This window comes from Lynx canadensis, chromosome X, assembly GCF_007474595.2.
Source record: "Lynx canadensis isolate LIC74 chromosome X, mLynCan4.pri.v2, whole genome shotgun sequence".
NCBI classification, from domain to species: domain Eukaryota; kingdom Metazoa; phylum Chordata; class Mammalia; order Carnivora; family Felidae; genus Lynx; species Lynx canadensis.
Genome location: NC_044321.2, coordinates 106,408,363 through 106,435,126, shown reverse-complemented (window position 1 = coordinate 106,435,126; position 26,764 = coordinate 106,408,363). Strand labels below are relative to the sequence as shown.

The 26,764-nt window shown below is 42.0% G+C and overlaps 2 protein-coding genes across 3 annotated transcripts in view; one reads left to right on the top strand and one right to left on the bottom strand.

The window, feature by feature from the left end:
• The first annotated feature begins 821 nt into the window (after positions 1-821).
• On the top strand, positions 822-22,802 carry FRMD7 (FERM domain containing 7). The gene is made up of 9 exons (XM_032592042.1): positions 822-917; positions 3,881-3,978; positions 12,266-12,380; positions 12,797-12,944; positions 15,874-15,969; positions 17,372-17,535; positions 19,704-19,772; positions 19,883-19,958; positions 21,025-22,802. Exons 1-9 carry the CDS (start codon positions 865-867, stop codon positions 22,090-22,092), a joined length of 1,887 nt encoding a protein of 628 aa, XP_032447933.1. The 5' UTR covers positions 822-864; the 3' UTR covers positions 22,093-22,802.
• A 1,577-nt stretch (positions 22,803-24,379) lies between these two features.
• The window catches only part of STK26 (serine/threonine kinase 26), a 55,003-nt gene continuing 52,618 nt past the window's right edge, over positions 24,380-26,764 (bottom strand). For both annotated transcript variants that reach the window (XM_030305859.1, XM_030305858.1), the window contains one exon: positions 24,380-26,157. In XM_030305859.1, the coding sequence (XP_030161719.1) occupies positions 26,133-26,157 (25 nt within the window). In that variant the 3' untranslated portion in view covers positions 24,380-26,132. The remainder of the gene's footprint in view (positions 26,158-26,764) is intronic.

Genomic DNA, 26,764 nt, shown 5'->3' with positions numbered 1-26,764 from the left:
GGGCTCGAACCCATGAATCATGAGACCATGACCTGAGCCGAAGTTGGACGCTTAACTGACTGAGTCACTCAGGCACCCCAGATGTGTTTTCTTAATGTCGATTTTAAGCAACAAAGAGGCACCACTCCATACATACACTCACCTCTAGTTCCTTTTATGAGAACCTTGAGTCAGATGATAAATACCTGCTTCTTTTTTTTTTTTTAAATTTTTTTCTTTTTCAACGTTTATTTATTTTTGGGACAGAGAGAGACAGAGCATGAACGGGGGAGGGGCAGAGAGAGAGGGAGACACAGAATCGGAAACAGGCTCCAGGCTCCGAGCCATCAGCCCAGAGCCCGACGCGGGGCTCGAACTCACGGAGCGCGAGACCGTGACCTGGCTGAAGTCGGACGCTTAACCGACTGCGCCACCCAGGCGCCCCGATAAATACCTGCTTCTAAAGCTGGGCCTTTCTCTCAGCCAGGAGCGCAGAATCCCAAAGAGGCAAGTGGTATATATATTTTCTAACTGGGACGCATCATAGAGGAAACAGTAGGGCCCAGAAAGAGGCACATGTTTACAAAAAGAAACTCAAAGGGAGAGAGGGTAGAAAGAGGGACAGGGAAACTTTCCCGATTGCTATCCACATAAAGACACCATCCAGAAATAGCACCATCCTAGAAATGTGGAAAATTGAAATTTAAAAGAAAAGTCTGAGGGAAGCAGTGATGGGGAGAAGAGGGGCGAGGAGAGAGGGAAGTGTGTGTGTGTGTGTGTGTGTGTGTGTGTGTGTAAATACCTGTAACTGTTGTGATGGATATTTAAATAAAACTTATGGAGATAATTATGTTTTAAGATCCTAAGGAGGTTGTTTTCAAATTTATGGTGAAATTTTTCCCAGTGGACCCCGGACATCTTCGAGAAGAGCTTACAAGGTAGAGTACTTACCTGTGGGTCGGCTGCATGATGTTACCTAAGACTCATTATTCTCCATTTATCAGGGGATGGGCTTCTAAGCCTTCTTTGGCAAGCTTGGCTCTCAGTCACTCTCTGGGAGACGGTGAGGAGCTGAGGAGAAGGAGGGCCTGGCTGGTCCCCAAAGTGTTAGTCTTCCAAAGGGTGGGGATTTCAGGGAGGAGGGGTGGCCTTCTAGCATGGCAGCCAGCCTGGGTGCCCATGTGGGGGTTCTGCCTTTAGCTGCTACAACAACAGGACTGCTTGCCTTCATCGCATCTGTGTTCCAGCTGGAAGGCAGCTTGACGGCACGAATATACCAGCTATGAAAACCTGCGGGTGTGTGTATGCATCCTATGGGTAGAAAGTGATGACGACACATACTTATAAAACATTGAAAGAGTAAAAAAATAAAAAGTCTAAAAAATGATTTTAATAAATTACAATATATAATGGAAATCATTGATAATTATTACAATTCTTTAATAATTATAAATTATTCATAATTTTATGTTTTAACAGTCATTTATAATTACACATTATTCATAATTTGAGACAAAATCTTTTGTGTATAAAAATAAAATTTACAAGTATAAAACGTTTAAAAAATCTATTTTAAAAATTTTTTTATTTAAGTTATTTTTTAAGTTTATATCCAAGTTAGTTAGCATCTAGTGCAACAATGATTTCAGGAGTAGATTCCTTAGTGCCCCTTATCCATTTAGCCCAACCCCTTCCCACAACCCCTCCAGTAACCCTCTGTTTGTTCTCCATATTTAAGTCTCTTATGTTTTTGTTCCCCTCCCTGTTTTTATATTATTTTTGCTTCCCTTCCCTTAAGTTCATCTGTTTCGTATCTTAAAGTCCTCATATGAGTGAAGTCATATGATATTTGTCTTTCTCTGACTGACTGATTTCGCTTAAAAAGTCTGTTTATACTTAGATACAATACCCTTCAAAATGACAATGTAAACCTACTTCAAAAATGCATTGTCAACATAATGCTCCCCCAAACCCTACTGTGCTTTCCAGGCTCTAGAATCTTACCCTAGCATGGATATTTGAGATAATCTGGCCCAGTTCTCCTAGTTTACAGAGGAGAAAACAGGTCCTGGGAGCTTTGAGTGATTTGGCCGAGTTTTCCCCCACCTCCCACACCTCCCAACACAGCTCAAGGCCAGTTCTTCTTCACCCCTTTTGTACAGGAGGACTTGTATGCTGCGGGGTCTCTGCAGACGTCACTTTTCACAAGTCTGTCACTCCCTCACACCTTCTCTCTTCCATATTTGTGAGTTGTAGCCCACTTTCCCAGATAACCTGATATCTTGGTATCTATATCAGTTTGCATTTGCTAACCCATTTCAGTTGAGTCTCACACTGTGACCAATTTTAATGGAGATAAACTCCTCCACCCTCCAAAAGAGAAAGAATGAGAAAATCAATGTGATGATAAATGATTCATCAGCTGTTCAGAGCGAGGATTTGGTATTTGTAGCAGGCAGCTGCCCTCTTAGTAGCAAGGAACGTGTCAAATGACAAGAAGTTTCCTTTTCCTTCTTGCTAGGAGCAAAAAGAAATTCACTTTCCCTTCAGCGATTGAGGCTTATTAATTCTCATTTACATCTCTATTTGAGAGCAGGCAATGGCAAATGTTAGACTTCCTTTATTTTTTCTGGTGGGCCATTTAAGATATTTCACTATAGTTAAATTCACAAGGATGCCTTGTTTGGGGCCAATCCATGAGTTTCTGAGAGTGGTATGCAAATATAAATTTTCTAATTGAATCATTTCTAGCCCATTAGGGGAGCTCATAATTTGAAGTATTACAATGATGAATGCGTTTATAAATTGAATAATCACCTACTAATTTTACCTGCTTGTTCTAATCTAGATTTTTATCTATCCCCTGCAATTAATTTTGATTTACCACATTGCCTTCAAGGCTTAATTGATTTAAATAAAGAAGTCCAGATAAAACTTTATTTAGAAAGTTACATCTTACATTGGGAAATGCCCACAGTACATACTCAATATGTTTTTCAGTGTATAAAATCAAATATCGGAACCAAATTTGGACCATGGAAGAAAGCAGTCAATGATAGAATCTTCTTTTTACACATCTTTTCAAAACTTGATTCTCCTTTGGTAACAGCTTAAAAGCGTGGGACCAAATGCTATCTCTTTGGCAGAACTCTGGACACCAATCTGTACTTTATGGGTCCCTGATGAGCATGTCGGTGGGAAAAAAAGAGCACACTGGGTTCATTCCTTTCAGAACGTAGGAATTTCCTACGTGCTCTGTGCAAAGTGCTGGGCTGGTCTCTGATGATACAGAGAAGGTAGTCCGAGTAAAGCATGACCTCAAGTCCTCGATTTCTGAAACACAATATTTTGGATAGGAGGAGGCATAAATTCTGTGGGTGACCTGACTTCTGGCCAGTTTCACTATCTTTGGGCAAAATGACCTTGCCCAAATCACCTAACCTCTGCCTTTCTGTAATTGTAAAATGGGGTGATCATTCCTGCCCTCCCAATCTAAGTTGTTTTGATAGTGAGTGCTCTGATAGCATTTAGTAAACAGAGCCTCCCCAGTGGGCTTGTTCTTGCTGAATCTCCCTTTGTCTCTGGCTGGCTATGTGGCTTTGCTACGTGGCAGAAACCACTGGAGGATGATTGGCCAACTCCCTCGAGTTGGCGGGAGGATTTAGCTGGGGTGATTCCTAATGGCTGTGAGGCCTGCCAAAATGCTGGATCAGCCGAGTTGTGGTCTGGTACTGGTTTGGGGCTGAAGCAAAGCCTATGCATTACTCACCATCCCCAAAAGGCATCTTGCTGACTGGGGGCGCCGTCTCTTTCTTGAAACATCTGGGATCTGGGAGAAGGGAAATGCTTCTTTCTTGTTCTTGTTTCTTAAGAGATTTTCTTCCCCCCCAACTTCTTCCAGGTATCTTTTTACTCTTCAAATAAAGAAGGATTTGGCTCTAGGAAGGCTTCCATGCAGTGACAACTCTACAGCGTTGATGGTATCTCACATCCTACAATGTAAGTAGCAAATGTCGGTTTCGGCGCCTATCGACCGGATAGGGAACCGAGCAAAGGAGCCGAGCACGCCCAGCGTGTCCATCCTGTGTTAGGACTTACAGAGGAGAGGAAGGCTGGATAAGATATATGTAGAATCAGCATGGTCCAGGAGAAAGAGGCTAGTCATTGTAGTCATTCAGCTTTGGATCCCAATCCAGTCTCTACTACGACCTAGCTGTTGTCGTCCCCTCACTTGTCTGTGCCTGAGTTTCCGAGTCTTTATAATAGTGACGAGAATACATTCTCACAAGATGGCTATATAGATTAAGAGTAAATGCTGATTTTTTTTTTTCTATCGTGGCGTAACCTCCAGCCCCCCTACCCTCCCCACCCCCCTACCCCCGCCTGGGGCTTGCTGTCCAGGAGCGGGTTTGGACTAATCTGTCCAGACATGGGTTTTGCCAGGCAGGCTCCACTCTCTGTGCTTGCCCCAGGATACATTTCTGGTACGTGCTTTCTGCAGCACATTGTCATGTTTGATGGGATTTTTGTGTTGCTCTTTATCATGAGTCTGGAGAACAAAGCACAGAGTACAGCAGGTGGAAAGAGGCTAAAAGGGAAAAAGGCCCCAGGCATCTATTAGAGCTCCCATTTGCTAGCAGCCAAGTAGTGGGACTAGGCTGAATAATGAAGGCAGGGAAAAGGAGACCAGGGGAACAGTGGGAGCCAGCTTGGGAGGGGGGAAAGCTGGGCAGGCCAGGCTTCTCCTGCAGCCCTGAGGGTGGGTGGGGTCGAGGCAACTGGAGACTGTATTTCTTCTTATATGGCCAATGGACTTTCTTTCTCTTCTAGAGAAGCCTTCCAAGAATAGGCTGTTCTTTACCACTTTTGCAGAATCATGACATTGTATTTTGTCTTGTTTCTCGACTTCATTTTTGACCTGTATCCCTTGACCTTCCTGACAGTCCCGAGCTGGTAGATTTCTGATTTCACTGGGAACTCCAGAATGAAGTGCTTCGATAGGGGCAGTGTCTAAATCAGTGTTTACCAAGGGACTGCTGACTGGGGCAGGTGACCACAGCCCCAGGATCTCAGGAAAGCACTGGGCAGTGAGAGCAGTAATAATCAGGAAGGGCTTCTGGAGGAGGTGGCTTTTGTGCTGGTCTTTAAAGGGACACATAGGAATCGGATAGGCAGTGATAGGCAGAGAAGACAGCATAAAAAAGAAAATTGTTCTGGGCCAAGAAGTCATATATACAGAGATGTAGCTCAAGTACAGCTCACACATACGGTGTGTCGAGGAGGGGTGGCTGAAAACTACATGTCATATTGATGGGCTTTGAATGTTTGGCTTGCTGGGCACCAGGTAAGGTGGATAGATGAACCAATGTTGGAAGACTTCTCCTTTTTCGTTATCAGCCTGTGAATGACTGGGGCCCCCCACATGACTGTTGGGGAGCCCAATTGCATCCTGGATACTTTAGCATTATGGATTTGGGCATTCCCTAGTGGCCATTTCAGGCATAGCACAGAGGACTTCAGCTTTTCCAGAGGATATTTTGTCAATACAAGTTCTTTCCATAGAGAAAAAGCTAACGTTTCGATGAGTCAGCTCCGCACAATCCATAGGTTGGACTATTTCACTGGATGCTAAGGCAGCGTGTAGAACATCACAAGACTGCTCGTTCATTTGCTCATTTATTCATTTATTCATTCATTCCATATTTATGTTCTAGGCATTCAACAATCTCCACATTCTGACTTCTCATCTGCTTAAGTCTCTCCTACACATCCCTTTTGTGAACGCTTTTAGTAACTCTTCTTTGTCATTCATTCCAGAAACACTTACTGAGTACCTACCCCATGCCAGGTACTATTATAGGCATGGGGAACACGGCAGTGAACTAAACAGACACAAACCCTTGCTCTTGTGGAGCTCACATTTTGGCAGTGGAGGGCAATCAGACAATAACCAAAATAAGGAAATATATGATGTATTAGAAGGAGATAAGTGCATTGGAGAAAATAAAGTATGGAAGGCAGCTGGGGAATTCCGGGGGTGGGTACTGAATTTTTCAGTAAGGTAGTCAAGTTAGACTTCACTGTGAACATGACAGTTGAACAAAGACATGGAGGAGGTAAGAGAGCAAGCCTTGCAGAAATCTGGTGGAAGGGTGTTCCAGGCAGAGAGAACATCCTGTGCAAAGGGCCTGAGGGGGGAGTGTGCCAGGGGTGTTGAAGAAATGTTAAGCAGGCTTTGTGGCTGGATGGAACTGAGGGAGAAGGGGAGAGAGTAATCGTGGAGGGTCTTAAAAGCATATTAAAGACATAGAAGATTACTCTAAATGAGATGGCAAGCCATTGAAGCGTTTTAAGCAGAGGAGTGAAATGATCTGAATTAGGATTTAACAGGACCATGTTGGCTTCCGGGGTGAAAAGAGACCCTGTGAGGGAATGGGAGAAGTAGGGAGACCAGAGAAGAGGCTATTACAGTAGAGAGAGATGGTGGTACTTTGGGCCAGCCTGGTAACAGGGGTGTTCTCATAACATTTGCTACCTTCTTTTACTGATGATATTTACTCATTTGTATGTTGTAGGTCTCTTCCTAGATTTTCATAGTCTTGCATGGAATGAAAAACCAGCAGTCTTTGTGTTCTTGTGTTTTCCAAGGGTCAACATAGGCTCTTGTGCTTAATAGATGGAAAGATTGGTGTGTGTTTGTGTGTGTGTGTGTGTGTGTTTAAAAACAGCTCTATTGAGGTATAATTTACTTATCATAAAATGCACCCTTTTTCAGACTACAACTCAACAATATTTAGTAAATTTACAAAGTTATGCAACCATTACCTCAATCCAGTTTTAGAACATTCCCATCACGCAAGAGACCTCTCGTGCCCATTTGCAGTCACTCCCTGTCCCCATGCTCAGCCCCAGCAACTACTAACTTACTTTCTGTTTCTATAGATTTGCCCTTTCTAGACATTTCAGTCAGAATGATAAAATATGTGGTCGTTTACATCTGGCTTTGTTTCACTCAACATAATATTTTTGAAATTTGTGCAAGTTCTAGGATGAATCGCAGCAGTTTGTTCTTTTCTTTTGCTGAGTAGTATTCCATTTTGTGGACATACCACATTTTGTTTAATTTGTGAGAGAGCAGGCAGGGGGAGAATCTCAAGCAGGCTCCACACTCAGCACAGAGCCCAACGCAGGGTTCCATCTCACAACCCTGGGATCATGAACTGAGCCAAAATCAAGAGTCAGGGGCGCCTGGGTGGCTCAGTCCGTTAAGTGGCCGACTTCGGCTCAGGTCATGATCTCACGGTCCGTGAGTTCGAGCCCCGCGTCAGGCTCTGTGCTGACAGCTCAGAGCCTGGAGCCTGTATCAGATTCTGTGTCTCCCTCTCTCTGACCCTCCCCCGTTCATGCTCTGTCTCTCCCTGTCTCAAAAATAAATAAAACGTTAAAAAAAATTTAAAAAAAAAACCCAAAACAAAACAAAAAGCAAAATCAAGAGTCAGATGCTTAACTGACTGAGCCACCCAGGCACCCCAACATTTTGTTTATCTATGTACTTGATTGTGGACATTTGGATTGTTTCCAGTTTAGCTCATATAAATAATGTTATGAACATTCATGTACAATTTTTGTTTGGACATATTCTCATATCTCTTGAATAGATTTCTAGAAGGGTAATTACCTCATCTTAAGGTAAATATATGTTTAAAATTTTAAGAAGCTGCTGAACTGTTTTCCATTTTATTTATTCTTATTTATTCTTATTATTCTTGTGGCCATTCTAGTGGGTATGAAGAGCTATCTTGTTGCAATTATAATTAGCATGTTCCTAGTGACTAATGATGTGGAACACCTTCTCCTTTGCTTATTAACAATTCCTATGTTTTTGTTGGTAAAATGCCTTTCAAATCTTTGGCCCATTTTGAAATGGATTGTTGTCTTCCTACTGAATATATATATATATATATATATATATATATATATATATATATTGGGTTTTTTTAGTAATGTCTAAATGGGGCTCAAACTCAGACCCCAAGATCAAGAGTCACACACTGATCTGACTCAGCCAGCCAGGTGCCCCAGATTTCTATATATTCTGATTAAAAATCATTTATGAGATATGTAACTGAAAAATTTCCCCCCAACTTGGTGCATTGACTTTTTTTTTCATCTGGTTTTTGGAGTGGAACAGTTTTTAATTTTGGCAGAATTCCCTTTCTCAGTATGTTTTAGTGAATCATGCTTTTGATGTTGTATCTAAAAACTCTTTGTGTAACCTAAGGTCACAGACATTTTCTCCTACGTTTTCTTCTAGAACTTTTAGAGGTTTGCCTCTTAGATTTAGTTATATGACCCATTTTGAGTTGTTGTTTTGTATGCTTGTATGGTATATGTTGTGAAGTAGGGATCTGACTTCATTTTTTTTGTGTGTGTGTAGATGTCCATTTTCCCTATTTGTTGAAAAAAACTATCATTTCCCTATTGAATTGTCTTATCTTTTTAAAAACCTATTGACCATTAATGTAAGGGTTTACTTCTAGATTCTTAACTATGTTCCATTGATCTATATGTCCTTATGCCATTATTACACTATCTTATTTATTGTAGCTTTGTATTAAGTTTTGAAATAGAGAAATGTATATCCTCCAACTTTGTTCTTTTTCAAAATAGTTTTGCTTATTTTACATCCTGTGCATTTCCATGTAAATTTTAAGATCATCTATCAATTTCTACAAAAAATTGTGGTGGGAATTTAATTGAATTTATAAATCAATTTTGGCAGAATTACCATCTTAACAAATTGAGTTTTATAATGCATGAACATGAAATGTCTCTCCATTTATATAGATCTGTTAAAAATTTCTCTTAGCAATGTTTTATAATCTTCAGTATACAAGCCTTCTACATCTTTGGGTAAAATTTATTCCTAAGCATTTTGGGTTTTTAGATGCTATAAATGGAATTTCCTTGGTTTCATTTTTGGATTGTTCATTACTAGTATATGCGAATACAAGTGTTTTTTGTACATTTATCCATTTTTCTACATTGATGAACTCCTATATTACTTCTAGAGTTTTTCGTGGATTCCCTAGGATTTTCTACACACCTGACCACATTGACTACAAGTAAAGACAAATTTTTTAATGTTTATTTATTTAAGAGAGAGAGAGAGAGAGCGCACATGAGTGGAGGAGGGGCAGAGAGAGAGGGAGAGAGAGAATCCCAAGCAGGCTCTGCACTGTCAGCACAGAGTCCAATGCAGGGCTTGAACTCATGACCCAGAGGTCATGACCTGAGCCGAAATCAAGAGTCAGACACCTAACTGACTGAGCCACCAGGCGCCCCAGTAAAGACAATTTTATCTCTTATTTTTCAGTGCAAATTGTTTATATTTTTTCTTGTTGCTTCATTGCACTGACTAGAACCACCAGTACAATGTTGGATATATAACTGGCAAGAACAGATGTCCTTGTCTTGTTTCTGGTCATAGGGAAAAGCATTCAGTTTCTCATCATTTAGTATGATTATGATGCTAGCTATTGGTTTTTCTTTTTAAATTTTTTTTTTCAACGTTTATTTATTTTTGGGACAGAGAGAGACAGAGCATGAACGGGGGAGGGGCAGAGAGAGAGGGAGACACAGAATCGGAAACAGGCTCCAGGCTCTGAGCAGTCAGCACAGAGCCCGACGCGGGGCTCGAACTCACGGACCGCGAGATCGTGACCTGGCTGAAGTCGGACGCTTAACCGACTGCGCCACCCAGGCGCCCCAACTATTGGTTTTTCATAGATAACTTTTATCAGGTCGAAGAAGCTGCCTTCTATTCCTTGTTTGTTGAACTTTTTAAAATCATGAAATGGTGTTGGGTTTTGCCCAGAGCTTTGCTGCATCTTCTGAAATGATAAATGTTTTTTTTTGTCCTTTATTCTATTGACATAGTATATTATATTAATTAATCTTCATATGTTGAACTGATCTTGCAATCCTGGGATACATCCCACTGGGTCATGATGAGTAATCATTTTCATATGTTGCCAGATTCAGTTTACTAGTATTTTGTTGAGGATTTTTGCCTCTGTATTCATGAGGTATATTGGTCTGTAGTTTTCTTATGATGGCTTTGTCCATCACAGTTTTGGTATCAGAGTAATACTGGCCTCATAGAATGGGTTGGTAAGTATTATATCTTCTATTTTCTGGAAAAGTTTGTGAAGAATTGGTCTTTATATCTTCTTTGAATATTTGATAGAATTAATCAGTGAAATCATATGGGCCTGATTCTGTTTTAAAGAGATTTGTACAGTTATCAATTTTGGCAAAAAATAAATAAAAGAGCCATTTATTTGGTCTTTTTTTTTTTTCTTAAGAAAGCTTGTTATATGAGGATTTTCACTATAATGTGACTTTTAAAAAACATACACCTATATCTCAATGAGCATGTCACCTGTCTAAAATGTAATAGAAAGTCAAGAGACACCTGGGTGGCTCAATTGGTTAAACATAAAACTCTTAATTTCGGCTCACGTCACGATCTCACGATTGGTGGGTTCGAGCCCCGTGTCTGGCTCCTTGACAATGCGGAGCCTGCTTGGGATTCTCCCTCTCCCGCTGTCTCTGACCCTCCCCCTCAAAATAAATAAATAAACTTTAAAAATTAAGAAACAAAAGAAAATCAAGAGAAAAGGCAAAATAAGTTTCCAGCACTCAAAATCAGTGTCCCGTGTCCATGTATTTTAGTCAATGGGCAAGCACCACAGGATTCCATGGAGAATCCATTTACTCTTCCAATTCATAAAACGCTAACAGGTTTGGATATCTAGGTTCCCACTTAGAAGTCATAGTTACAACCAAGTGGAGACCTCTTCAAGGGAAGTCGGTGACCAGGAAGTGATTCATATCAATCTGACAGAGAGGGAGAGGTGTAAAAATGATAAAGAAGACACGGTAATTCAAAAATCAAAACATTTCCAATCCATTAACTGTAGGGGCAGATAATCCTGTACACCTCAATGACCTTTGTAGGCATTGTGCTGACAGATGTTTAAAACAATAAACTGGAGACATCTAGAAAAGAGTAGATTATGATCAGGGGTAAACTGCCAGTAATTTGGAAAAGCCAGAATAATTTCCAGAATGATTCATTTCCTAGGGATTCCAGATAGCTAGGGTTTTACTCACTTCCCAGTGTACAGAGTGATGAATGGCTGTGACTGGCTGGCATTGTACTTGGCATTTATATGCTCCTTTTTGGATAATGTACGATCAAGGTAGAGCGAGGTTAGGGGCCTGTATTACTTTGCTAGGGTTGCTATAGCAAAATACCAGAGACTAGGTGGTTTAAATGACAGAAATGTATTTTCTCACACTTCTGGAGACTAGGAATCCAAGGCTGAAGTGTGGACAGCTTTGGTTTCTTCTGAGTCTTCTCTGCTTGGATTGCAGATTGTTGTCCTCTGGATGTATCCTCACCTGGTCTTTCTTCCGTGCACTTGCATTCCTGGTATCTGTGTGTTCGAATTTCCTCTTCTTACAAGGACACTAGTCAGATTGGATTAGGGCCCACCCTGCTGACTCATTTTATTTTTTTTGTTTTATTTTATTTTTAAATGTTTTTATTTATTTTTGAGACAGAGAGATACAGAGCATGAGCAAGGGAGGGGCAGAGAGAGAGGGAGACACAGAATCCGAAGCAGGCTCCGGGCTCTGAGCCGTCAGCACAGAGCCCGACGCGGGGCTTGAACTCACGGACCGCGAGATCATGACCTGAGCCGAAGTCAGACGCTCAACCAACTGAGCCACCCAGGTGCCCCCTTGCTGACTCATTTCAATTTAATCCCCTCTTTGTAGGTCCTATCTCTAAATACAGTCACAGTGTGAGGTACTGGTGTTTAGAACTTCCACATATGAATTTGAGAGTGTTTGTGGGGCACACACAACTCAAACCGTAACAGGAACTGATGAGAAGAAGAAGAGATCACAAACAGAATGTGGAAGAAGAAACTAATGAAATACTCACCTGTGATCCTGGAGCCTTGAAGACCTACACCGTGTCTGTGATTTACTATACTCAGACTTCATAGCAAGCCACTGCTTCTGATTTGAGAAAGACCCAGTCCATTCCACCGTGAACTAAAATATAAAGATACATAAATCATGGGGTGTGGGGCCTAGGGCTATACTGGCTGCAAAGAAGGGGCTGTTTGGGGCAGCTCAGAGCATCTGCCAGGTGCTCCACTGCTTAACTCCTCAATGCTAATGTGAAAAATGTCACTTTTCTGTCGTGCAGCAGAACTGGGAGACTTTCATGAAGAAACAGATAAGAAACATCTGGCACAAACCCGATACTTACCGAACCAAGACTGTTTAGAGAGCAAGATCATGCACTTTCATCAGAAGCACGTGTAAGTACTTCATCTGGCACCTGCTTCTGCTAGTGGGCATGCTGACGCTGGGGACAGGCTCTTAAAAGCAAGTCCTAGGGCGCCTGTGGGGCTCAGTCGGTTAAGCATCCGACTTTGGCTCAGGTCCTGATCTCACGGTTTGTGGGTTCGAGCCCCGCGTCGGGCTCTGTGCTGACAGCTCGGAGCCTGAAGCCTGTTTCGGGTTCTGTGTCTGCCCGTCTCCCTGCCCCTCCCCTGCTTGTGCTCTCTCTCTCTCTCTCTCTCAAAAGTAAATAAACATGAAAAAAAAAAAAAGCAAGTCCTTAAGTCAGAGAAGCTTCGAGCTCGAGAAAACACTGAGCTCCTCTTGGAGCCCTTAGGGTGGAGGTGTCATTCTTGCCGCATTTATTAGGCTCGTAAATTCTTTCCCTTTGCAGCGGCAGGAGCCCGGCTGAATCGGACATTCTGCTACTGGATATAGCAAGGAAGCTGGATATGTACGGCATCAGGCCTCACCCCGCCAGTGATGGCGAAGGGATGCAGATCCACCTGGCTGTTGCTCACATGGGAGTAGTGGTGTTACGGGTACCAACTCTTTCCTTGAAAGTCCCGAGGCTTTGGGGGTTACGTTGGCACAAGCGTGGGTGTCCATTCCTGAGGTGACCTCACCTCTCAGTATTACCACCCGTCAGAAAGGGAGGGGACACTTGCCAGTGTCTTGGGTAAGTCTTCTCCCCTTGATGTGCTTTGCCCCCATTTATGGTCTGTAACTGACTGTTTTGACTCACAGGAACTCACACACTATGGATTTGGGCATCTTAAAAGCTTAGGCTGTGATGCGGAGTGCACTCACCTTATCCGGATGCACCAGAAACAACCAAAGGGTCCAAAATGTGGTGTTCTCATTCAGTTACTGGTTTCACTGGAGATGCCCACCGTCGGCTGCTAGGCAATTAGAGCCCAGTGTGCCAGCAGTTGCTTCTGTTTACTGGTTCATTATTTTCCCAGGACGTTGTTTTTCAGGTTAGAAACCAACTCAGGCCTCTCTGGTCCTCTATCATCATGAATCCTCACTCCAAGGAACCTGACCCGTCCATTAAGTCTCCTCACATGTGTGAACATTCAATGAATTTAGATACAGGTTAAGGTTCAAGAGCACTTGCCTCACCTTCCAAAATGATAGGCAGAAGGGTGGCTGGGTAGCTCAGTCAATTAAGCATCTGACTATGGATTTCATCTCGTGGTTTATGAGTTTGAGCCCCGCGTCCGGCTCTGCGCTGACAGCACAGAGCCTGCTTGGGATTTTCTCTCTCCTTCTCTCTCTGCTCCTCCCTTGCTCATGCTCTCTCTCTGTGTCTCCTTTCAAAAATAAACAAGCATTAAAAAGATGATAGGCAGATAGCTGGGCAGGTTTGGGAATAAATCACTTGTGAGAGAGGAAGGGATGAGCTCAGGCCCAGTGATCTCCAGGACCAAATTAGAGTACTGAAGTAAGTCACAAAGAGTCAGGTACAGACTCAGCTAAAAGAATCTTGGCCTTCTCATTTTTCTGGTTGTGAACTTTGGGGCACGAGAATCATACTCGTGGGCAAAAGACCCAATGGGTCACAGGCATGCCTGTTTACCCACTCCACTCTAAGCCCCGATCCTCGCCATTTCCTCCTGCATGGGAAAAAATGGGGGAGGGCAGAGGAGCAAAGCCATCATGTTAGTTGTGACCTCCTCCAGTGTGAATACTTCTGTGGACGGTGTGAAACGGTGTAGCTGGTCTATTTTGTCCTACCCCAAATCCAGTCAAAGAATACTTGTGTACTGAGTACTTCCTACGTGTTCTTCATTCATTGTATTATTATTTTCTTTTTTAAACAAAACCAGCTTTACTGAGATATAATTTGCATGCCATAAAATTCATCTGTTTTAATTGTTCAATTCAATGGGTTTGAGTATTTTTACCGAGTTGGGCAGCAATCTATTCATTCAGTCTTCTGTCAGTTTAGTTATCGTACATCCACCCTATGCCAGACGCTAGAGGTACAGAGGTGAGCAGGAATTATCCTGACTTCATGGACCTTGCATTCTAATAGGGGGAAGACCGACAATGAAACAAGTAATTTTATTTGTTATTATTTTTTAAGTTTATTTGTTTTTGACATGAGCATGAGCATGAGCAGGGGAGGAGCAGAGAGAGAGGGAGAGAGAGAGAATCCCAAGTGTGGGGATTGATTCATGAATCGTCAGATCATGACCCCAGCCAAAACCAAGAGTCAGCTGCTTAACTGGCTGAGCCACCCAAACACCCCTAAACAAATAATTTTAAACAGATACAATGTACTTGTGCTTGAAGAAGTGTGGGATGCTATGATAACACATGGGAAAGGACTTGAACATTTAAGCTAAGACCTGAGGAAGTTGTCCAGATCGAAGTGAGGGCTGGCGGGTGAGGGATGGGGTTCCAGACAAAGGGCACACAGACAAAGGCCCCGAGAAGGGTAAAGGATGACATAATCAAGAAACTAACGTTAAGCGTGACCTGTGGCTCCTATAATTAAGATACTCACAATTTATTTCGAGAGACCAGAGCAATAGTGATCAATAGCAGCCAGTAAGTAAGCAAAACCTAATTTATCATATTTATTTGAAGTTGTGCAAGTATACACAACAAACTAATAAATGTGGTTGTCTATAGAGAATGGATAGATAGGTACAGAGGGACAGAGATGGGAGTGATGGTGATAGGAGCAAGGTTTCTCAAGGTCTATGTTTCTGTATACCTTTGATTTTTGGAGCATGTGGGCAAACAAATACCAGCTAACCGACAGATCAGCCAACCAACCAACCAACTAACCAACTAAAAGACCTAAATGGTTTGGGAAGTCCACTATAGCCAAGGGAGTTAAGAGGAGTTAGAAATGGGTGTAGGCTGTCATAGTTATACAGAACGCTTTAGCGCGGGTGCTACCAGACTGGCAAGAAAGCTTGGCTATGGGGAAAGCAATTCTAGGTAAGGAGAATGAGGAGCCCTCTCTCTGGGAGGGAAGGTACAGAGTTGGATGGAAGACTGTTTTCTAGGATCAGTGGGATAGAAGGCTGAATATTCAATATAGTGGAGGCAGGAAAACCCAGCCAAAAGTGTTTAGACTTGATGATGCACGTAGTGAGGAGCTATCGAAGGTGTTTGAGTAAATGGAGTGGCAGTTGAATGTGAAAACGTAGGAAGGGGCGAGATTAGAGAAGCTATTGCAGTAATCCTTTTCTACTGTGATCTCCCCATCCTGGCTGGAAACCTTTCCCAGGTGTACCCCTTCTTGCTGGCATTTCAGAACGGCCCTGTGTCCCACCTGGAATGCCTTCTGCGGCCCATAGCCTCTGCCTAGTACAGCAGGATCAGTATGTGCAAGAGATAGATCAAGGATGGTCCCATGCACAGAAGTGCATTTTCTAGCAGGTTCTCATTGTCTTCCAAACCAGCTTTTGCTGACATTCACCTTGAAGTCTGCCATGTGTTTCATTATAGGGAAATACAAAGATCAATACTTTCAACTGGGCTAAAATCCGCAAGTTGAGTTTTAAGAGAAAGCATTTTCTCATCAAACTTCATTCCAACATTTTGGTAAGTAGCTTTATAATAAATTCTTCTACTTTTGGTTCACTTGGGATTTCTTGGTTGTTTCAGCAAATTGTTTGAATGTGGGTGGTGAAAGCTGGCTGGCCCTGAGGGGTGATGTACTCCCTCTTTTGCCTCTACATAAATAAACCAGAGCGTTAGTCATATTTCTACTCAAGGCAGAACACCAAGAAATCCTATTGACAGTTCAGAACGAATAAAGTAGTAGGAAAATGGGGTGGCTGGAATGAAAGACAAGTCTCCTTAAAAAAACATTTTTTTTTCCAGGGATTTGAGAAGTCAAATGGAAGTGAACAGATCTAGGACTATGGACATATTTATTTGATGTTATCTGCCCCATTTTATAAAGTATTTTCATGCCTCTTCATTAAACAAAAAATAACTGAACACCTACTACATGCCAAATAATTGAACACCTATTTGCCAAAGCAAGACGTAGGGAGCTTTGGGTGTAGATTAAGCAAAAGAAGGAATTGCCGGTCAAGGCCGCATTGTTCGGGGTGAGACAGCGATGCTACAAAGGATGTCCTTTTGTGACCATAAAGGAAATGAAAAATGTGTATCAACTCATGTTTTGACCTACAGAAGATTCAGTAGCTTGGGCTGCATCCTCTGGATCTTAGCCTTACGTAAAAGCGTTTGTTTGAGCACTTCAGGAGACTGTACCCAGTGTGAGGCTTGTGGAGTGTCCCAGGGCTGCATGCAGGAACCTGAGAATGAACAAAAGGAGGTGGGGGGGGGGGTCAGCAGAAAATAGGGCTGCATGCATGCGTGGGCAAAGGCGGGTATATAGTGGGTCGGAGGATGGAGGAAACTTGAACTTTAGGTCTGGAAGGCTAAGCTCCCCTAAAGCAGATTAGAATATGCTAAGTGAGCAATACAGAGCATTGTCGAACAAGGCAGCATAGAGAGGACAAAGTGTTTCTAGCTGATATGTTAAAAAAGACTCCCACACGTGTAATCATCCTATAAAGCCTACCATCTGTAAGGAAATCCCCTCCCCCCCACCCCGTTTCCTGTTGGTCATTTATAACTTCTTGTCACCTTGAAAGGATGTCCTTTGATGTTCATTTTAACCTAATTTACAACTTCATAAAAAGGTTCCTGGCAGAGAAGTGGGGTGGGTGGGTAAACAAGCGTTTGAGGTGAGGGGGCTGCAAAGCGAGATGGGCTTCTTAGAGAAGGCTCTGTTTTTGAGCAGTGGCCCTGTCCGTTCCTCGGAAGGTGGCCAATCATTTGCTTTTAGTAGGTGTGAAGCCTGTAGGGAGCCGAGTGGAAAATCGGAAGCTGCACGGGCCCTCGGACCGATGGTTTGGATAGCACTGGGATTTGAAGTTCTTTGATAGTCATGAAGGGTGTTTCGCTTAATGGAAATTGGTTTATACAGGTGTTGTGCAAGGACACCTTGGAGTTCACCATGGCCAGCCGAGATGCCTGCAAGGCTTTCTGGAAGACTTGTGTGGAGTACCATGCTTTTTTCAGACTTTCTGAAGAGCCCAAATCAAAGCCCAGAACCCTACTCTGCAGCAAGGGCTCCAGTTTCCGCTACAGGTAATGAAATATTATTGCACGTGGGCATACTGTACACGCAACTTCTTTTCAGTGACAGGGAAGGCAGTAGGAGGAGTTGAATTCTAGAAGCAATACAGAATCCGTTTAAGTCACTTAAAGGGTGACACCCTTTACGGCCTGTCACACACCCATTCTCTGTGTGACACATTAGGTCAATATTTCCTAACCGGGAAGGAGGAGGAGGGAAGCATCCTAGCAAGGGGTTAGATCAGAATATTGGCAAGCATGAGGAGCAGGGAGCAGACACTGTTTGAGAAGACGTATTTAATGAACCTATTGTTTTCTTTATATGAATGCGTATGCAAGCCATGGAAAGGGCAGCTCAACAACATCCGTTTGGTGGTGGTTAGGCAAGAGATAGCGTGAGAAAACACTGGAAGAATGGAAGCGAGGTCAAAATAAGATCTTGTTTTTACTTGAACGCACCAGCCTAGTCACTCTTTGGAAGAGGCTTTCAGAACTCTTAGCTAAGGTAAAAAAAAAAAAATCCGAATTGAATATTTCCCATAGGGGATTTTCAAATAGTGGAGGCCTGCCTCAGTAAGAACTGAGGAGATTTTAAAAACATACATATTTTTGATGGAATCTTTCCAAAATGTATTTTACAAATCCCTGCCTCCTTAAACAGATGATACTGAGCATATTTTGCCCTTTTCTTAATGACCTGAGTTATTATAAACATCACTTATTAACCTGCACAGGCAGCTGTAGTGCAGTGATGGCCTCAGGGTGGGAGAGGAATGTCAGTCCCTGCACCCCAGTGATAAATGGCTCAGAGTTTTGGGGCTTTATTATTTTTGTGATTTCCTTTTTGGCTTTTGTGTTTCTCCCAGCTGGCTTTCTTTGTTGGTGTGTGTCTGGCTGGAGCAAACCTCTTCTAATGTTTTAGTTAGCTGTTTTTCCTCTGTCATGAATTGGGAAACCAGATAAATAGCCTTATTAGAAATTGTGTATGGGGGCGCCTGGTGGCTCAGTGGGTTAAGCGTCCGACTCTTGGTTTTGGCTCAGGTCATGATCTCGTGGTTTCCTGAGTTTGAGCCCTGCATCGAGCTCTGCACTGATAGTGTGGAACGTGCTTGGGATTCTCTGCCCTTCCCTGCCATTCTCTCTCTCTCTCTCTCTCTGTCAGTAAATAAACTTTAAAAAAATATTAAGAAAAAAAGAAATTGTATCTAAATTTGTAGGTAGGGAAAAGGCCTTCATAGGAAAGTATATTAGTTTTCAAGGCCAGATTTTTTAACTGTTATATAGTCCTGTTCAGAAGCTTTTAAAAATTTCCTGGGCTCTGCGTAGATGAGGTTGATATATGCCTGATATTTGGATAAGTGGGTATTATTCTTAATTACTGTGACGGTCAAAGATTCATGGCATATGTCATTCATGTGGACTCGACTTCAGCAGTAAACGAAGCTTTCAAGTTTTAGTAGCCTACTGGCTTATGGCTAGTGTTAATAAAATGTCTATCTCGGGGCACCTGGGTGGCTTAGTTAAGTGTCCAACTTACACTTGGGTCATGATCTCACAGTTCGTGACTTCAAGCCCCTCATTGGACTCTGTGCTGTCAGCAGAGAGCCCACTTCAGATCCTCTGTCCCCCTCTCTCCCTGCCCCTCCCCCACTCACACTCACTCTCTCTTAAAAAATTTTTTTTTTCAACGTTTATTTATTTTTGGGACAGAGAGAGACAGAGCATGAACAGGGGAGGGGCAGAGAGAGAGGGAGACACAGAATCGGAAACAGACTCCAGGCTCCGAGCCATCAGCCCAGAGCCTGACGCGGGGCTGGAACTCACGGACCGCGAGATCGTGACCTGGCTGAAGTCGGACGCTTAACCGACTGCGCCACCCAGGCGCCCCTCACTCTCTCTTAAAAATAAACATTAAAAATTTTTTTTAAGTGTTTATTTTTGAGAGAGAGAGAGAGAGAGAGAGAGAGAGCGAGCAGGGGAGGAGCTGAGAGAGGAAGACACAGAATCTAAAGCAGGCTCCAGGCTCCAAGCTGCCAACATGGAGCCCGACGTGGGGCTCGAGCCCACGAACCGCGAGAACATGACCCGAGCCGAAGTTGGACGCTTAACCGACTGAGCCACCCAGGCTCCCCCCATCAAATCTTTTTTAAAATAAAATGTCTGTCTCATTCTTAAAATAGCGGAAGAACCCAACGGCAGCTTTTGGAATATGGAAAGAAAGGGAGGTTGAGGAGCTTACCATTCGAGAGGTACATGGTTTTCTCTCTCTCGTGTTGATTTTAAGTTGAATTAGAGAATTATATATGTTCTGTAGGTGCATGAAGACCATTTCAATTCCTTCTCTGTTTGGGGATTTCAGGAAACATTACCCATCTCAGTACCATGAACGGCAGTGCAGGTCGTCACCAGACCTCCTCTCTGATGTATCAAAACAAGTAAGGTTTCTGAAAATTCTTTCTGCTTTAGATAAATGTAATGCATCTACATTTCAAATGCTTTTAAGATTTGATTCTGCTAGAATCTCCCAGTGTGTAAAAAGGTGACTGTTTGAATAGGCTGGCCTCCTAGGGAGATCTGTCAGCTCAGTCTTTCCAGCCAATAGAAGACCATTTAATAAATGACCACTGGTGTGTACCTCATAGACTGGAAGGATATGGCACATTTTTAAATTGCACCTTGTATTGCTAACATCTTGCAAAACGCAGATCCAAATGAATTTCTGTGGCTTTGCATGTTTAAAAGTAAAAGCTCTTCCTTTTTACCTAATGAAAATCTTAAGGCTTAGAGGAAGCTGTAAGGTCTTGGGTTAACGTTTTAAAGTACTCTTGCTGTGTAATTTTGTCCCTTAATTTAAGAACAGTGCTGTTCTCCTGGAACAGTGAGATGATGGCTTCGTTTGGGTTTTATAGCATTAGCCACGTTAATTATTTTTCTTTGGCTCTCCCTAAAAAAAATAAATAATAATAATTATAGGTCTCACAAACGCTCATGTCTTCATTCAGGTCATAGGCAGCTTTTATCTCAAAAGCTTCACAGAGGTATGATGCTGGAAGGTACCATCTAATCTATGACCCTCTCATGCCATTCATAGCCCTCCTTCCCACCATTTTACAGAAAATAGGGAGGAGGCTGGAGCAGGGAGGTTAGGGGACTTGCCTAAGGTCACACGGCAAGTCAAAGGCAGAACCAGAACCAGAAAGCAGAACCCCTGGCTCATTTGTAGAGCTACTAAACCGCACTGCTTAAAGTCCCGCGCTGGCTGGAGCACATGGAGAACTCAGAGGCTGGGCTTGGGGTGGCAGTGAGAAAGGAGAGCGTCCTGTGTACTTTTTAGCGCAGGGATTGGGATATGGCACAAGTTATGGCCCTGCCTAGGACTAGAACATGGGTTGAAACGACCGTGTGAGAAATACCTTTGTGAAATTGGAGGCTACTTTGGATCCCTGCCCCCACCCCCACCAAACGACTCTTCTCTTCTTTCACCATGTCCTCCCTCTCAAGGTGGAAGATTTGAGACTAGCGTATGGCGGCGGATACTACCGAACCGCGAATGGGGTGCGAGCCTCGGAGCCCGTGCTGGACGGTAGGAGGAGGAGCTCCGCGGCCGAGGTGACGTTTGCCGCCGCCACGCCAGAGCGGTCCAAACCAGAGGCGGACCCCGCATTGTTACATCAGTCCCAGAGCAGTTCCTCTTTCCCTTTTCTTTACACAGACCCCGATCCCAGAGACTACTTTGAGGGAAGGAGTCCTCTGAGCTCCTTCCAGCCGAGCTGTAAGTTTGCTGACAATCACATGAGCACACCTGCCGGCCTCACAAGTGAAGTGAGCCCAGCGAGGCGGCTGACTTACACAGATGTGCCCTATATACCTTGTACTGGCCAGCAGGTCAATATTATGCCTCCCCAAGTCTTTTTTTACGTGGACAGACCACCCCAGGTGCCCAGACGGTCTCCGATCTTGGCAGAGGAAAGGGAAAGGCCAGACAGCTCTCCAGGGCCCACTGCAACGAAGCCAGCCAAAAGGAGCCCAAGGAATGTCAGAATGAAGAGCTTTCAGCAAGACTTTGAAGAACTCCAAGAAGCTATGGCCAGGACCAGTGGTAGGAGCAACATCAACATAGATCTGGAAGCGGAAGACCCAAATTTAGAAGATGCGTTTGCATGTAACATTCAAGAGCAAACTCCCAAACGATCCCAGAGCCAATCAGATATGAAAACAATCCGTTTTCCTTTTGGGTCTGAATTTAGACCTTTAGGACCTTGTCCTACTCTGAGTCGTAAAGCTGACTTTTTCCCATATATGTTTGCAGAGCAGGAGCTTCCAACAGTTTTAATGCATCAGGGAGCATCAGAAAGATACGTAGCTAGTGAATCCAGTGATTCAGAATCAGAAATTCTTAAATCGGACTACTACTCTTTGTATGGCAAAGGGATAAGGTCACCCATGGCCAGAATCCGCTTATCTTCTGGTAGTCTACAGCTAGATGAAGAGGACGAAGACGTTTCTTTCAGTACACCAACTGCTGAAGACAGGACTTTGCTAAAACCGTGTAATTACTTTTTAGCTTAGAAGTGTGAATGCCAGGAACATTCCTGGGCCAGTTCCATGTTGCCAACTTAGATTAAAAAAGAAAAAAAAAAGGAACCTTCTGCACAAACCGTTTTCTTAGTTACTACTCATTGGCATTAAGGGAATCTCCTGAGTTTGGGCACCGAGCCTATGAAAGATCCAGCTGCTGCCTCGTTCCTCAATCTCCTCTCTTCAAGTTTCCTCTGAAGTGACTCTGGAACATACCTTCTCGTCACCAGCACTGTTGCAGGGTGAGGTGGCCATTTATCATCTCCATGATACATTTCTCCATAGAGACGTTATCAGTGAAGTTCGCGCTCTTCCACGTTGAAGAATGAGGACAGTATGGGTTGGCATATAGAATTGTGTCCTTTAGTGATTTAGTAGATTGTGACTATGTTGGTCATTTTGTTCTTAAACCATACTGCGACTAAAGGTTCCAGTGCAAATGTTTCTGTGACGTGTTAAAGATTTTGATTTTTATAACATATATTAGGGGGAGCATGGCCCTCTGATGTCTCAGGAACAAGATGGTGGCATACATCCTCTCGGCAGAATACAAGTTTGTGATGCATCTGGGACTGGGAAAAATTCTCAACCTCGGAAATTCATGAATTAATTTCTAAAGCCAGATATATGCCTGATGAAGATATGATGCTTGACTTATTTCTCTATTCTTAACTATTACATGTAGTGAAAGATAAAAGTCAACATGTTGGTTTATCTACTTTCTCCTGCAAGACTTAGTTTTTTTTTTTTTTTGCATGTATGTAGGCAAAGAAATGAGATGAACAGAATTTTAATAAAGAGTGATGAACATCCATTTATTTAAAAAAATAAGTTGCAACTATGATCTTCATTTTGCTTGTTATTCTTTTTAAAAGTTTATTTGTCTAGAGAGAGTGAGAGAGAGCAAGCAGGGGAGGAACAGAGAGGGGAGAGAGAGAATCCCAAGCAGGCTCTGTGCTGTCGGTCCGGAGCCTGAATGTGGGGCTCCATCTCACAAACTGTGAGATCATGACTTGAACTGAAATCAAGAGTTGGATGCGTAACCAGGTGAGCCACCCAGGCACCCCTGGGTCTTCATTTTGTTTTAATCAATTTCAGAAATGATTGGTTCTGGTTTATTACTAAAGGAAGGGACAGTTAGAAAATAAGAAAAAGGAAGGAGGGAGGTGAAAATGTATATTCAGGGATGAAGTGGTTGAACTGCGATTGCTGAAAAGAGAAAGGATCGTGCTAAAACCAGACTGAGTTCATGAACCAAGATTCTATTCCTGACCCATTCAGAATTTCCCTACTATTCCTCCTGGAAGGTACAGCATTCCATCTGAGAACTTCATTTATTGATTTTAATGTTAAGTACAACATATTTACAGGACAATGTTGGGTACTACAAACAAATGATGCAATTACATAAGCAACCTATTTTTATACATGACTTAATGGAGAAAAGATGGATGGAATCGTTTTCTTACTTTCCTCATCCTTATATCAGAAAATATCCTTTTAACATACCTTTCTCTAGTCCTTTCCCTCATTCTAGCACTTTTTTCCCTGCTCCTTGAATCCTACCCAGTAACTCACAAATCTATCTATCATCTATCTATCTATATTTGAGAGAGAGAGAGCACGAGCATGGGAGGGTAGAGACAGAGAGGGAGAGAGAGAATCCTAAGCAGTCTTCGTGCTGTCAGCGTGGAGCCTGATGTGGTGCTTTAACCTTATCTCACGAACCATGAGATCATGACCTGAGCCCAAATCAAGATTCGGACGCTTAACTGACTCCCAGGCTCCCCAAGAAAAGCTATTTAATAGTAAGAATATATTGAAGTCCAGTTATGTATGTGTTAATCCTATAGATCCTCAAAGCTATATTAAGCTCATCTTCGACTTTTTCTCTAGGAAAACTCAAATTCCTTTAGGCTTATATGCTATTTCTCATCTCAGCTCTGGAAGTCTTTGTGAAATTTGTTTTCCCCAAAGAGCTATATGGTTCAAGTCTGTATATGATTTCCTAATAAAACTATTGTTAGGGTGACCGTACAACTTATTGTCCAACCTAGGGCATTTCTGACTGAAAGAGGACTCTCAATAATTTCGTCATGACAGGGGGGCATATCTTCACTGTAGCTATAATCAATGTTTAAATATGAAGAATACCTTCTAGTTTCCAATGGAGACATTGGTGTTAAATTTCCAACAGCAAATTAAAGGGCAAAGGAGAAAAAATTTGAAATAATTAAAATATGACACCATAACCCCCCTGGAGAAAACATACACTGAGGACCATGAAATTTAAATATTTATTTTTAACCCCCCCCCACAACACTGGAGTATGCTTCACCTAGAAACAGTTTATAGGACTAGTAACTATAATGAATAAGCAATATAATTCCTACTCATGATGTGGCTGTGTTGTCAAGTTTCAAATAATCAATTTATAAATTTATTACCTTTGCTTTTACAAAAATATTCATTTAACCCATGACATGAGTTGCAAAATTATTCCTAGACCTCTATAGGTTATAAACTGTAATTGACTTTCAGTTCCATAGCAGGTGAACATTTCAACTGAACCATTACTTCAAAATACAATGTGTTAAAAGTAATTGTTACAGTATAGGCACCAATGAAAAGATTTTTCTTGGCATATGACATGACCACAACTTATTCAAGTGTCTGTATTATTACAGAAAAAGAGGAGGTAATGGCCACTTTGACTAAAACCTGTATTCTTGAAGAACGTCTTTCTTCTAATATTTGGCAATTATTCAGGTTTTTAGAAATGATTTCTGTGCAAAAACCAAATCGTGCAGATCTAAACCAGACGTTAACTATCAAAACTAATTAATACCAATAATTCTACAACTACTGAAAATATAGCCCCAGTTCAAAACTTAGGCAGGCATAATATATATATTGGGCTTAAAAGAAAAAAGGTATTACCCCATGTAACAGTACCATAAATATAACAGCTAATTAACTGTACAGTCTAACTTAACATTGTACGGACACCGGACACAGATCATTCTGTACTATGGTTATTTTCATATGAACTAAAAAATGCTTATTTAAATACCCTTTCAAAAATGAACAAACGATGCTTATGTACTAAATAATTATGAAGAACAAAAAAAGTATAAATAGTTTATAGGACATTTTACTACCATGACAAAAATATGCTGGTGTAAATTATATTCCTACCTGTTGATCAGGTATTTAATCACATGATTATCAGCTTTTTTTTAAGCCCCCCAAATCCAAGCATAAAATATGCAATATGAATCGAAGATTTTAAAAACGAAGCCTAATTCCTCCAGTACTGCCAAAAACTCATCCTTGGCTAATTAGTATTGCTTTAAATTTTCAACCATGTTAAATGAGGGTTAATAGCCTCTTCTAAAAGAGAAGGTAAATACTGTTGCTACATGTTGCCTATAAATGCTTCAAACACAGGGCTCTCAAATGTGATCGTCATTGAGCTGCCTGGGATATCATACCAATTTTGTGTAAGAGTCAATACTTTTCCAGGTTTCATTGCCAAGAGCTTATTAAAAACTTCTGTCCTAAGAAGATATGACCTGTTTCCATCTCCCCACCAATAGTCATTTTTAGAAAATGCTTGGTTTAAAAGATAAAGTGTTTTGAGTCTTGATGATTTACAAAAGTTGAATATTTAGGATGACTTTGAAAGACCTGTATGTTTCTTGGGTGCACAGTTAACTAAAGATCAAAACATGAAAGGTATTCATCCCAGTAACTTAATAATGATATCTAAAAGCAAAACTGTATCGCAACATTTAGTAGAATACAGGTGAAACTACAGTATTAAAAGTTATTCCTTACAAAATAATCTCTTTAAGATATAAAATGATAAACACCATCACAAAATAGTTGAAGAGCTTCTTCCAAATCTTCAATGTTGCAAAGATCCAAAAGGCACATGGAGCTCATGAGTTAAGCATTGTTAAGCTTTAAGTAGCTTTGGTGGGTTTCTCTGAGTCCGTATGAAACAGAAGCCAATAATAAGAAGTTCCTTAGGGGGATTCATCTGCTGAACACCTATAAAATGAAGAAAAACGTAAACGGATACGTAACTATGTATGTTTATATTTCTCAGCTGTGTGAACTCTGCAATGGAGGAACTGATTCAGCAAACCAAATTCTCTTACTGAATCTCCTCATGTAGAGGTTAAAATACAAAGCAGTTCAAAAATCCCTTCTGTATCTGATTTTACAACCTCCAACCGATTTGTCTGCAAATTGGAAAAGAGTGGGAAGTTGTCCATGAAAATCTATTGGATTTTTTAAAATATTTATTTATTTGAGAGAGAGAGAGAGAGAGAGAGAGAGAGAGAGAGAGAGAGAGAGAGAGAGAGAATATCTTAAGCAGGCTTCACACTGTCAGCGCAGAGCCTGATGCGGGGCTTGAACTCACAAACTGTGAGATCACAACTTGAACTGAAACCAAGAGTCAGACGCTCAGCCACCTGAGCCACCCAGGTGCCCCAAATCTATGGGATTTTTAAGAGGCGCTTCAGTTTATCTGTACAAGTAGGCTTCATCCGAGAGAAGATCCATCAGAGTATATGGTTTATAGGCTGTATAGTTTGTTCCAATTTGATCCCAGTGGCATCACAAATACAAAAACAAGTAGAAAGATGTACTG